At 43.3% G+C, this 11,086-nt stretch overlaps 1 protein-coding gene across 2 annotated transcripts in view; it reads left to right on the top strand.

Annotated features, from left to right (window-relative positions):
• The first annotated feature begins 622 nt into the window (after positions 1–622).
• Positions 623–11,086, top strand: part of ADSS2 (adenylosuccinate synthase 2) — a 35,096-nt gene continuing 24,632 nt past the window's right edge. Inside the window, exon 1 of one of the 2 annotated variants that reach the window (XM_060192074.1) lies at positions 623–1,105. In XM_060192074.1, the coding sequence (XP_060048057.1) occupies positions 839–1,105 (267 nt within the window). In that variant the 5' untranslated portion in view covers positions 623–838. The remainder of the gene's footprint in view (positions 1,106–11,086) is intronic. The other variant, XM_007534617.3, reaches the window with a different exon arrangement.

The following is an 11,086-nucleotide window of genomic DNA, read 5'->3' as shown; positions in this document are numbered from 1 at the left end:
AAGCTTTCCCCCTGCAGGTGGGGTCTGGGGGCTCGAAATTGGGTGCTTGCACACTGCGATATGTGCACTCAACCAGGTGTGTCACCACCCGGCTCCTGTTTTTATTTTTTGTTATCTTTATTTATTAGATAGAGACAGATATTGAGAGAAAGAGGGAGGTAGGGAGGGAGAAAGACAGAAAGACACCTGCAGCACTGCTTCACCACTCATGAATCTTTCCCCCTTGCAGGTGGGGACTGGGGGCCCGAACCAGAGTCCTTGCGCACTGTAACGTGTGTGCCACCAACCGCCCCCGTTCCATCCCATTTTGCAATTCCATCTTTGTATTTTTTTATCCGCCATCACATCCCTAAATACGAATATAGCATTGAAAGTCGTTTAAAAATGAACCCTTTCAGCCCGGAACCCTGTAGATGGCAGACTCTAAGGCATCGCCAAATTCCGCTCAACCCCAGGGCGTTGCATGCCGGGAGTTGTAGTCCCACGCCGCGCACGCACCTCCGCGCCTCTAAGGCTTTGAAACTCGGGAGGAAGGGCGGGGGGCGGGGCGCCAAGGGAGAAGAGGGCTCGAAGCCCCGCCCCTGTCGCTCCCTCCGCTCGAGGCATCCTACTCAGGCGGCGCGCCTGGCCGCGGAAGGGGCGTGGCCTCGACCCTGGTGTGTGGCGGTTTGCCAGCGCCAGGACGGCTTTCTCCCTGCGGTGCTGCCTGGGCGGGCCGGCGCGGGGCAGTCATGGTCCCGCCCTGAGGGGCTGCGGCGCGGAGGGGGCGGGGCCTGGCTGGAGGGTGTCAGCCCAGCGGGGCGGGGCGGGGCCGGCTTCTGGCTCCGGCTTCCTCTGCATGTGGCTGGCGGCCTCTGAGCAGTTGGCTGCGCGCACCGCTCGCCGTCCGTGCCTCCTCCGGGCTCCTCGCGTCACTGGAGCCATGGCGTTCGCCGAGACCAGCCGGGCAGCATCCTCCCTCCCCAACGGCGACTGCGGCCGCTCCCCGGCGCGGCCCGGAGGGAACCGTGTGACGGTGGTGCTCGGCGCTCAGTGGGGCGACGAAGGCAAAGGGAAGGTGGTGGATCTGCTGGCGCAGGACGCCGACATCGTGTGCCGCTGCCAGGTGAGGCGAGCGGGTCGGACGCGCCGCGGGGCCGGGGAGCGAGGTCGGGCCCAGAGCACAAAGTAGGTGTCACCTTGAGCTTCTCCGCGCTCGCTGTGCACTGGGGCGACCCGAGGAAATGGCGGGAGGTCGGAGCCTCGCCCCCGGGGGCGCGGGGCGGAGGGGATGCGGGTGATCCGGAGCCCCGCGGAGCAGCGAGATGCGCGGGCGGTGGCGCTTTGCCTCCGGCGGGGGACCGACGCTGAGCCCGGGCGGGGGCCGGGGCCGGGGCCGGGGGGGCGGGTCACGGCCCGAGTCTGCGGCGCCGCCCGCGGGAGGCCTCGCCCGAGCCCGGCCGCCAGCCGCCCCCATCACCCGGCCTCCGGGGACCCCGAGCCGGAGCCCACGGTCCCGGAGCACCCGGAGAGTCCGACCCTCCCACCTGCAGGCCGGAGCTTTGCTTCCTTTGGGCCACTTTGTGGACGTGAGGTCCCACCTTTGGGCTTTGGACTGTTGAGGGGACCGAGGTTCCACTCGGCATTTCTCACGGGAATGTGAAGGGAGGACACATTTCACGTTGTGGTCCCAGGGGAGAGGATCCCAACTCTTCCAAGAGCCCCGCAAGTAAATTCCGATCTGTCAGATTTGGCCTTGAGGGGTTATTTGCATGATTGTGGCTTTCCCATCGAAAGTGAACTTTGGGAAATGGAGTGGTAGTCGACTTCCTACCCGAGACACGTGGTTTTTCTGTGTAAGCTTTCTTTTTATTTGCCCGTTGCCTTTGAAGCAGCCTTCATGGAGGCTCGGCCTTTGTAAAAAAAAAAAAAAAGAAAGAAAGAAAGAAAAAAAGAAAGAAAAGAAAAGGGAAAAAAGGAAGAAGTGAATAAAGCTCTTACATAACTGTTACCCACGTTGGGATCCGAAATACTTGGGCAAGAATCCTTTTCAACACAAATCGCAATACCATCGAAATGCTCAGGTCTTCAGGCAACATCTTGTTTGTGGAGAGACATGGCACAGTGATGACACTGAGGTCTGTATGTGTCCTAACAAGCCCTCTTGATTGGAAGCGGTTCACCTCCCATGGGAAATACCACCTTAGAATACAGAAAGATGGTCACCACAGGAGCAGGAAAAGTTAAATGCAAATATTCTCTGTCTGAGGTTTTTTTTTTTTTGCTTTAAGAAACCCACCTTGCCCTCTTTTCCTGTTACATCACTACCATCACCACTTGCCTCCTTTCCAGATTTCGAACTACTCCACCCCTTTGGCCAAATGTGTACCTAAAGATGATGTCTTTAAAATTTCCTGCCTCGTGCCACCTTTGGAGTTGCTCTAGAAACTCTTGTCTTTGAATCCGATCTGACCATATTGTGGAGGGACAAGTATGAGAAACTGAGAAGCTGAGACCCTTTTGTCTGTCTTTTTTTGTTTGCTTGTTTGTACTGGTTTATGGTGATGTGGGAGAATGAAGTGGGATCTTAGAGCCTTAGGCATTAGAGTCTCTTTGCATAACCGTTATGCTATCTCCTCCACTCCATTTGACTATCTCTATTGATATCATCATTACCTGGAAGTGGTATTATTACAATACTGATTATAAGACGACTTGGGGGCTGAAACTGTTAGGTTTATCTTAAAAGATGCTCAATTTTAACATTCCCTTGAAAAGTATAATTAGTTTGTAGGTTGGAGAAGGTGTTACTATGTTACTGCCAAGTAGCCTTGGAAGGAGGTCATGGACCAATCCAAGCTGATGCCCTTGGAAGTCCTGAAAAGGGGCTAAATTTGGTATTAAGATGCCAGCTGAAGATAGAGAAGAAACATACGTGCAGACTGAATTTTTGGGGTCTTGTTGGGCCGAATTTGCTCACTTGTGAACTTTTCATCATTCTCATATGATTCTAAAACTGTCGTTTTCTTCTAGTGCTTTTAGGAGCACATCATTAGAAAGCTATTAGTTTTATTTCTAAAAAGTAGGTAAGTAGTAAATAGATCTAAGCATATTTCTTTTACATATCAGTTTGGTAGCTTTACATATTTTTACCAGGCCTAGCCAGTTGACATTTGCTTATTGGAGTACTGGCTTATAAAACTGAAAACGATGGAGTGTTGAAATTCATGAATGCGTAGAGAGCTCTGGAAAAGTCTGTCTTTAGGAAAGACATTTTGAACTTGAATTGCTTTTGTTTTGTATGCAACTGAAAATATGTGCTCTAAGTTAAATATGTATATTTTTGTCATTCATGCCATGAACTCTGCAGTTTCTCTGCAAGTGGTGTGCAGTCAATGAATCAATATTTGGTCAATGGAATCATAAAGTAAGGAACTTATTTTGGTGTATTACACCAAAGTAAAGGACTATGGGGGAAGGGGGACAGGGAGAGTTCAGTTCCTGGTGGGTGATAGTGGAGGAGGACCTAGGCCGAGGGTGAGTGTTTTGCAGAAAACTGATAAATTTCACACATGTACCAATGACTATTACTGTAAACTTCTAAAAAAAAAAAAAAACCCACAATAAAAAATTAAAAACTTTTTAAGATTTAGTCTTAATATATATTGCTTTTTTGGAAAGATTAAATGTGAAGGTAATGACATTTAGGTCTACATGTTTCAGAGTCATGATTTAGAAGGAGTTTTAATTTGGCAGATACTCTCGTTTCATTATAAGTTTTGTAGGACTTGCATTAAAGGAGCATCACCATGGATGCCTTACCTTTAGGTTGTAAGTCTTTTAAGAACAAGAGCAAAAAATTAACTAATGGACCAACTCCAATTACAATTCATTCATCTAACAAACACATGAGTATCACTTAGCCCGAGTTTAAAAAAGTGATAAACTCGAACTTTGTGCCTACTGAAAAAAGCACTATGTAGGGAATTGGGCAGTTAAGTGCATGTTATGCAAAGTGCAAGGACCGGTGTAAGGATCCAGTTCGAGCCCCCGGCTCCCCACCTTCAGGGGAGTCACTTCACAAGCAGTGACTCAGGTCTGCAGGTGTCTGTCTTTCTCTCCCCCTCTCTGTGTTCCCCTCCTCTCCATTTCTTTGTCCTATCCAACAACGACGACATCATCAACAACAATAATAACTACAACAATAAAACAAGGGCAACAAAAAGGAATAAATAAATAAATAACGTTAGGGGAAAAAAGCACTATTTAGTGAGTGAGTGGATAACATCTGTCTGTATAAGGAAGTCAGTCACTATTGGCAAGGTGAGAATGGAGAAGGGTACCTAGTGCAGCTTCTTCTAGTGGTTAAACTACGGGGCTAGGAAGGTTCCTTTCTGGCACAAATGTAGTTTTGCTAGGAAGCCATTACTGCTTTTTCTCTCCCCCTCCATTCAAAATTCTCAAAGGGAGCAATTTTACTCCCCCCAACCCTTAGAAAATTCAACTACAATTGAAATGAGATGTATTTACTGCCTGCTTTTTATAAAAGTTGATTATTACAAGTGAACACAAATGAAAAATGCCAATTTGCAGCTCTCTGCTGTAGCTAGTATCTGCCAAGTCTCTGAAGCTAGCTATCAATAACTGATAAAGAACCAGGAGAACCAGGCTGGGCAGTGGCATACCCAGTTGAGCTTGCACCTTACAGTGGACCAGGACCTGCATGTAAACCCCAACCCCTATCTATCTGCAGGGGGAAAACTTCCCTGAGCAGTGCTGCAGGTGTCTCTTCCCCTCTTCCCCTCTCTCCCTATTTCTTACAGTCTCACAATTTAAAATCAAAATGTAAGAGACATACCACTGGCCAATTAGAACTCCTTAAAATAATCAGAAAGATTAAAAGATAATTTAAAAGGGAGTGACTTCAATGTTACTTAATACCTTCCAAACCACTTCACAAAATTTTGAAGATGGTGAAAGAATTAGCACTTAAGTAAAAACAATTTAGGTTTATAATAGTGGCTATTTTCTCTTTCGTTAGGATAACTATATAATTCATAGTTTACCAAGTATATGTACCAGTGTGTAGTATACTTGGTTTAATCTCGCTTTTTTAGATTACTGTTCTTTGTCTATTAGTATATCAGTAACCCCTCCCCAGTGTTGATTCTACACGAGGCAGAGAGAATAAATATGTAACAAATAATTATTAGGTGACTAGGTCACTTGTAGAAATTTATTTGAAATCAGTAGTTTTACCCTTTTCTGTAAATGATGTTAAAATCTCTCTGGGCATTTCAACTATTAAATTGAGTTTAAGGTAGACTCCTTAAAGACTTTACTTTTGTACCACTATTTTCAGAGGTATTGATAGTATAAAAGGTTATTTTTAATCTGTAAAAAAAGATAACTCATATCTATTGTCTTTTTGTGTGTATTTCCTCACCCTATTTTAGTTGAATATCATGTAGTTCTACTAGATAGGTTTTTCTCTACTGAGGGCAGTAAATTTCAAAGTTTTGCTCCTGGGGATGTCTCAGTTTGGTTACTGTTTAGGCATTTTGTATTAGTATGTATGATATATAATATTTAACTTTAGGCATACAATTTTAAGTTATATGAGACTATCTCAGTGCAGTCTGATCAGTATTCTGTTACTTCATCTTTAGTGGAAATGAATGAATTAGTTGAGTAGTTTTAAGAATCTCAAAGGAAATAATTCACCTAGGACAAATCTGGAGTAGACCTTAGTTGCTACATAATGACTGAGTATAGTTGGGATACGAACCTACCTTTATTACCTTTTGGATATTATGTCAAATTTTGACATCAAAGATTAGTATAGATTGCTGATTATTAGAATATTGTCATCTGTGTGAAATGGGACATTGAGGTATCAGAATTGCTCAATGAAATCAGTTGATTCTTTACATAGAACCAACTTCTAATCATTTTCAATTCAATATAATGAAATTCTTCTTTGAAAAACAGTCCTAAGTAGTTTATGAAAAGTGGGATGTTTGTCTTGTAAAAAATGTATTTATTTATTTTTGTTATTGCTATGGGTTCAGTGTTCTGGGGTAACTTTTTCAACTAGAGAGAGAGACAGGAAGGAGGAAGACACCATAGCCCCAAAGCTTCCTCCAGTGACCAGGCTTACGCATATAGCAGAGTAGCTGTACTACGCAGGTCAACTATTTTGCTGATCCTGAAAGCCTTGTAGAGAAAGGATTTTACTGATGATAGAAAACTTTGTATTGGAAACGTGAATTTCAGTTTCAAATTTAAGAAAATAGCTAAATAAATCTGATGACTTTTTACAGAGTATTTACAAAAAATTAAAAAACATCAAATAAAAGAATTAAGTGACATCATTGGCTTATGCTTTTTTGTGGTGGTTGTTGCATGTCTGCTTTTCACATCTCTAACCCTGGTCATCTGTGAATCTTCTTTCTTTAGTATACTAAAGTTGGGTTACTAGAGTGTAAAGCTACCTAGTTGGGGGGAAGAGCCCTTTTCTTCTTTCATTGTGTTTCAAGTTGCTTCATAGTGATAATTTAAAGTATAAACTACAAGGTAGTGGCTGCACCTGTTTGGGTGTACAAGTTACAAAATGTAATGAATGACCAGAGTTCAAGCCTCCAGTTCCCACCAGCATGGGGGGAGCTTCACCAGTGAAGCAGTGCTGCAGACGTCTCCCTCTCTTCTCTCCCCACCCCAGTTTCTCTGACCTATCAAGTAACTAAATAAATAAAATTATGAAAAAATTCAGGGCACCTGATATTTTCATCACTTGTGTGAAATTTATGTATGAAACTGGAAAATAGCAAATTGGATTTCTTTAAGCTTTTAAAAGATAACTGAGCAGTGCACTTGGATGTCTCCCTGAAAAGAAATTCAGGCAACCCTGTATATGTTTGCTTTTCAATCTAATGTGTCTGGCTACTGCTGAAAAGTTTAGTCTGGTTAATGTAGTGGAAGTAAATTAACTTGCTGTACTTTGAAATCATAAGCTAATTGCAATTATATGAATCTTTCTATAAAAGAATTATCCCTATTTATAATTATTGCTGTGGATTGACAAGTGTTTCAGTTTTGGCAACTAGTGATTTGTTTCACTGGGAAGAGAGAGACAGCCATTTCCAGGTTTTTCTGAGACTGCTGATGAGCACTGAATCAGGTTTCTATGAATTTTGAAGACTAGTAGGGACACCTTTTTTATCTGACTCCTTAACTGATGTTCATTTTGAGCTCTGTGACTGTATTATTCATATATTCAGAGCCAAAAGGCCACAGACTGACTTCAGAGGTCGAAGTGGACAGAGAGATGCCTCTGGGATATGTATATTGGAGCTCCAGTGGCGCAATCGGTTAGCGTGTGGTACTTATATGGGATATGTATATGAAGTCATTAACCCTCCACAGTTGAGCCTCTACTGTTGGAGAAGAGACACCATTGTGTGAGGTTTACAACACTGCCAGGCTTCTTTCACTGTTCACTGCCTTTCCCATCTTCTACATTGTCACAGCAGAAAAGCATTTAATTGGGAAGAAGAAAACCTAATAGCTAAGAACCAGAGGTCACTTTTGTAGAATAGTATCATCATTTTCCTCTCACCTTTTCTTTTTAAATGCCCCACAGATTTTTGGCGCTTCTTAGGATCTTAACACATACCAACATTTCATATCAATATTTTTTTCTTTCTATTTTATTTGATAGGACAGAGAGAAATTGAGAGGGAAGGGGACATAGAGAGGGAAAGAGAAAGATAAAAACCTGCAGACATGCTTCACTACTCATGAATCATTCTCCCCTCCCCCACAGGTCCTTTCCACATGACTGTGTGTGTACTAAACTGGGTGTGTCAGCACCTGGCCCCCAGATCAGAATTTTTATTCTTGACAACCTCTGGTTCTGAGGAGCCTTGTAAAGAAAAAAAAAAATGCCCCCAAACACGTCCTTAAGCTTTAAAATCCAACATGGCAGAGTATGCAATGGAAACATGCTATATTCTTTTTTTTTAATTTTTTTTTTTTTTTATTTAAGAAAGGAGACACTAACAAAACCATAGGATAAGAGGAGGTACAGTTCCACACAGTTCCCACCACCCAATCTCCACACACCCCCCCCCCCCCATAGCTTTCCCATTCTCTATCCCTCTGGGAGTATGGAACCAGGGTCGTTGTGGGTTGCAGAAGGAGGAAGGTCTGGCTTCTGTAATTGCTTCCCTGCTGAACATGGGCGTTGACTGGTCGGTCCATACTCCCAGTCTGCCTCTCTTTCCCTAGTAGGGTGGGTCTCTGGGGAAGCGGAGCTCCAGGACACATTGGTGGGGTCGTCTGTCCAGGGAAGTCTGGTCGGCATTGTGCTGGCATCTGGAACCTGGTGGCTGAAAAGAGAGTTAACATACAAAGCCAAACAAATTGTTGAATAACCATGGACCTAAAGGCTGGAATAGTGCAGATGAAGTAATGGGTGGTATTATTCCCTGCAGGCTCTTGTGTACTACTTTCAGGTATATATTTTTCCCTAGTTTATGGGCACGTGTGAACATATGCTCTATCTCAGGGGACCTGGACTATATCTAGGTATGGGGACTTTATTGGGGAGTGGAACACCTGGAATGGAATTAGAGAATACTATGAAAGGAAAGGTCTAAACCGAGTGATGAAGCTGAAGGGTTGTCATTCCACACCTGAAGTCTCTGGACACAGTCTGAAGTGAAGCATGCTGGGGTGGCACTTGTTGCGCTGATTGGGTTGCGATCTGCGGATGCAATATTATTTGATATGAATTGAGAGAAGCATGCAGGAAGGTGGGCCCCACCCTAAGGTTCCAGGACTGGGGGAAATATAGGCTCTATAGTGGAAATGTGAGGTTCCTGCTGTCTTAGGGTTCAAGAAGACAATGGATAGTTATTGTTATCATCACATTATTTGGTGATTGGGTTAGCTTTGGAAAGTCCCTTTTTTAGGGTTTGGGGTATAATACCCAGCATCTTGTATATAGCTGTGCCTATTACCTTGCCTATTGCTATTATTGCAGTTTGCCCAGTAAGGGGACAAGGCCTGGCAAGGCCGGTTGCTTCTGTTCTCCCTGGTTTAGGCTTTTGAGAGAGTCAACATATCAAAGACTCAGCCTATGTATTAAAAAGACTCAGTCTGTGTTTTAAGAAGTTCTATTTTTCCTCACTCATATTAATTAAATAGTGGTTTATATGTCTACACTTTAATAGGAGTGTACATAAACACCATTCCCACCACCAAAAGACTGTATTCCATCCCAACCACTCACCCTTGCCCCCCTGCCTCTCCCCCCCCCCCCCCCCCCGCCTCACTGGGAAGCCCAACATGCTATATTCTACAGTCCTGTTCTTAAGAATTTTGTTCTTGGCAGTAGAAAGTTGTGAGTTTGATCATTTTCATTTATTACTAGTATAAGATGTGAACTTAAGAGAGTTAGCTATACACACACTGTTGAGATGAGTTTGTTCTGTAATTTGAATTCTTTATTTGCAAACAGTGGGGGCTGCCATAAGCAAAATGAGAATTTGTTTGAAGGAAGAGACAGGCAGCTCCTGGAATCTCAGTTGTTAGAATTTCAGGGGGCTTTTTTAAAAAGATGGCTACCGTCTCTACCTCCTAAGTACCTTCCTCAAGAGAGCGAAGTTTGATTAGGTTAGTCGGTCAGATTTCTCTGTCTGAATCAATTGCCTTGCCTATTGCTATATTGCAGTTTGCCCAGTAAGGGGACCAGGCCTGGCAAGAAGAGGAATGGAAGGTATAGCTGACCTAGAGTTGATCTCACACAGGACAAGTAGAAATGAGGGAGCAGTTCTGGATGGTTCTTCTTGTCAGTTTTCTAGCAGTCTGATAGGCTGTGTAGCACTTCTAGTGCTTTCTCTGGAGGAAAGAAAGGTTGGAACTGAATAGGTCTTTATTAACTAAACCATAATGAAAATTAGCTATCCTGTATTGGCATTAAAAAAACTAAAAGGGTATATTGTGAACTTGGCTTATTTATTTGTTTGTTTGTTTATTTATTTATTTTATTGCCACCAGGGTTATTGTTGGGGCTTGGTGACAGCACTGCTAATCTACTACTCCCAGTGGCTATTTTTTTCCTTTCTAATTTTTATTAGACAGGACAGAGGTAAATTGAGAGAGGACAGGAAGATAGAAAGATAGTCACCTGCAGACCTGCTTCACCACTTGTGAAGAGGACCCCCTGCAGGTGGGGAGAGGCGGCTTGAATTCAGGTCCTTGCACTTGGTAATATGTGCTTAATCAGGTGTGCCATCACCCGGCCCCAAACTTGGCTTTTCTTTAGAACTTTGCTTTATTCCCATAAATCCAAAGCCCTGAATTTCCTACACAAATAGGACCTTCTCTTTATAATTTCTGTTCTTTTTATATCCACAGAGATGGGCTGGAGGACTGTAAGGCTGACAGCCAGTTCTCTCATCTTGTATGACACTTTCTCTTCCCTTCTTTCCTCTAGAACTGCCTCCTCTATAAGACATTCAGTATTTTGTTGTTCAGTGCATTTTTCATGTTTATTAAGACACACATTTAATATATTATTTTTAATGCTAACATAATAATAGGAATAAAATGGTAAAATTAATCCTAAATTCAAGTAGATTCTGTAACTGGTGTGAGCTGATTGAATTTTCTTATGTACTTCACACAAATACAATCAGCTTGCACTTATTCTTGGTACTTAATATAAGAAAACACATCACAAAAGGCATTATAGTTGGGTTATTCCTCAGTGAAACTGGCTACATAGCGGGCAACTAGCTATGTAGTTGGTTTTTGTTGTTTCTTGGAGTGCCTGATCTACACTATTGGAGTGTTGCCCATTTGAAGAGCAAGCAGTTCAGGGCTAGACAGCATAATGGTTATCAGAAGAAATTCTTATGCCTGAGGCTTCAAAGGCCCAGGTTCAATCCCCCTCACCACAATAAACTAGATCTGAACAGTGCTCTGGTAAAACAACAACAACAAACAGAAGCCTGAAATTCAGAGGATCTGTCCTTATAATTTGTTGGTGAGTGTGGGTGGAAGAGTGAGGTATTGATTATAAATAGTGCTCATTGAAACT

This window comes from Erinaceus europaeus, chromosome 6 (assembly GCF_950295315.1).
Source record: "Erinaceus europaeus chromosome 6, mEriEur2.1, whole genome shotgun sequence".
NCBI classification, from domain to species: domain Eukaryota; kingdom Metazoa; phylum Chordata; class Mammalia; order Eulipotyphla; family Erinaceidae; genus Erinaceus; species Erinaceus europaeus.
This window is presented reverse-complemented; position numbering and strand designations above follow the sequence as displayed.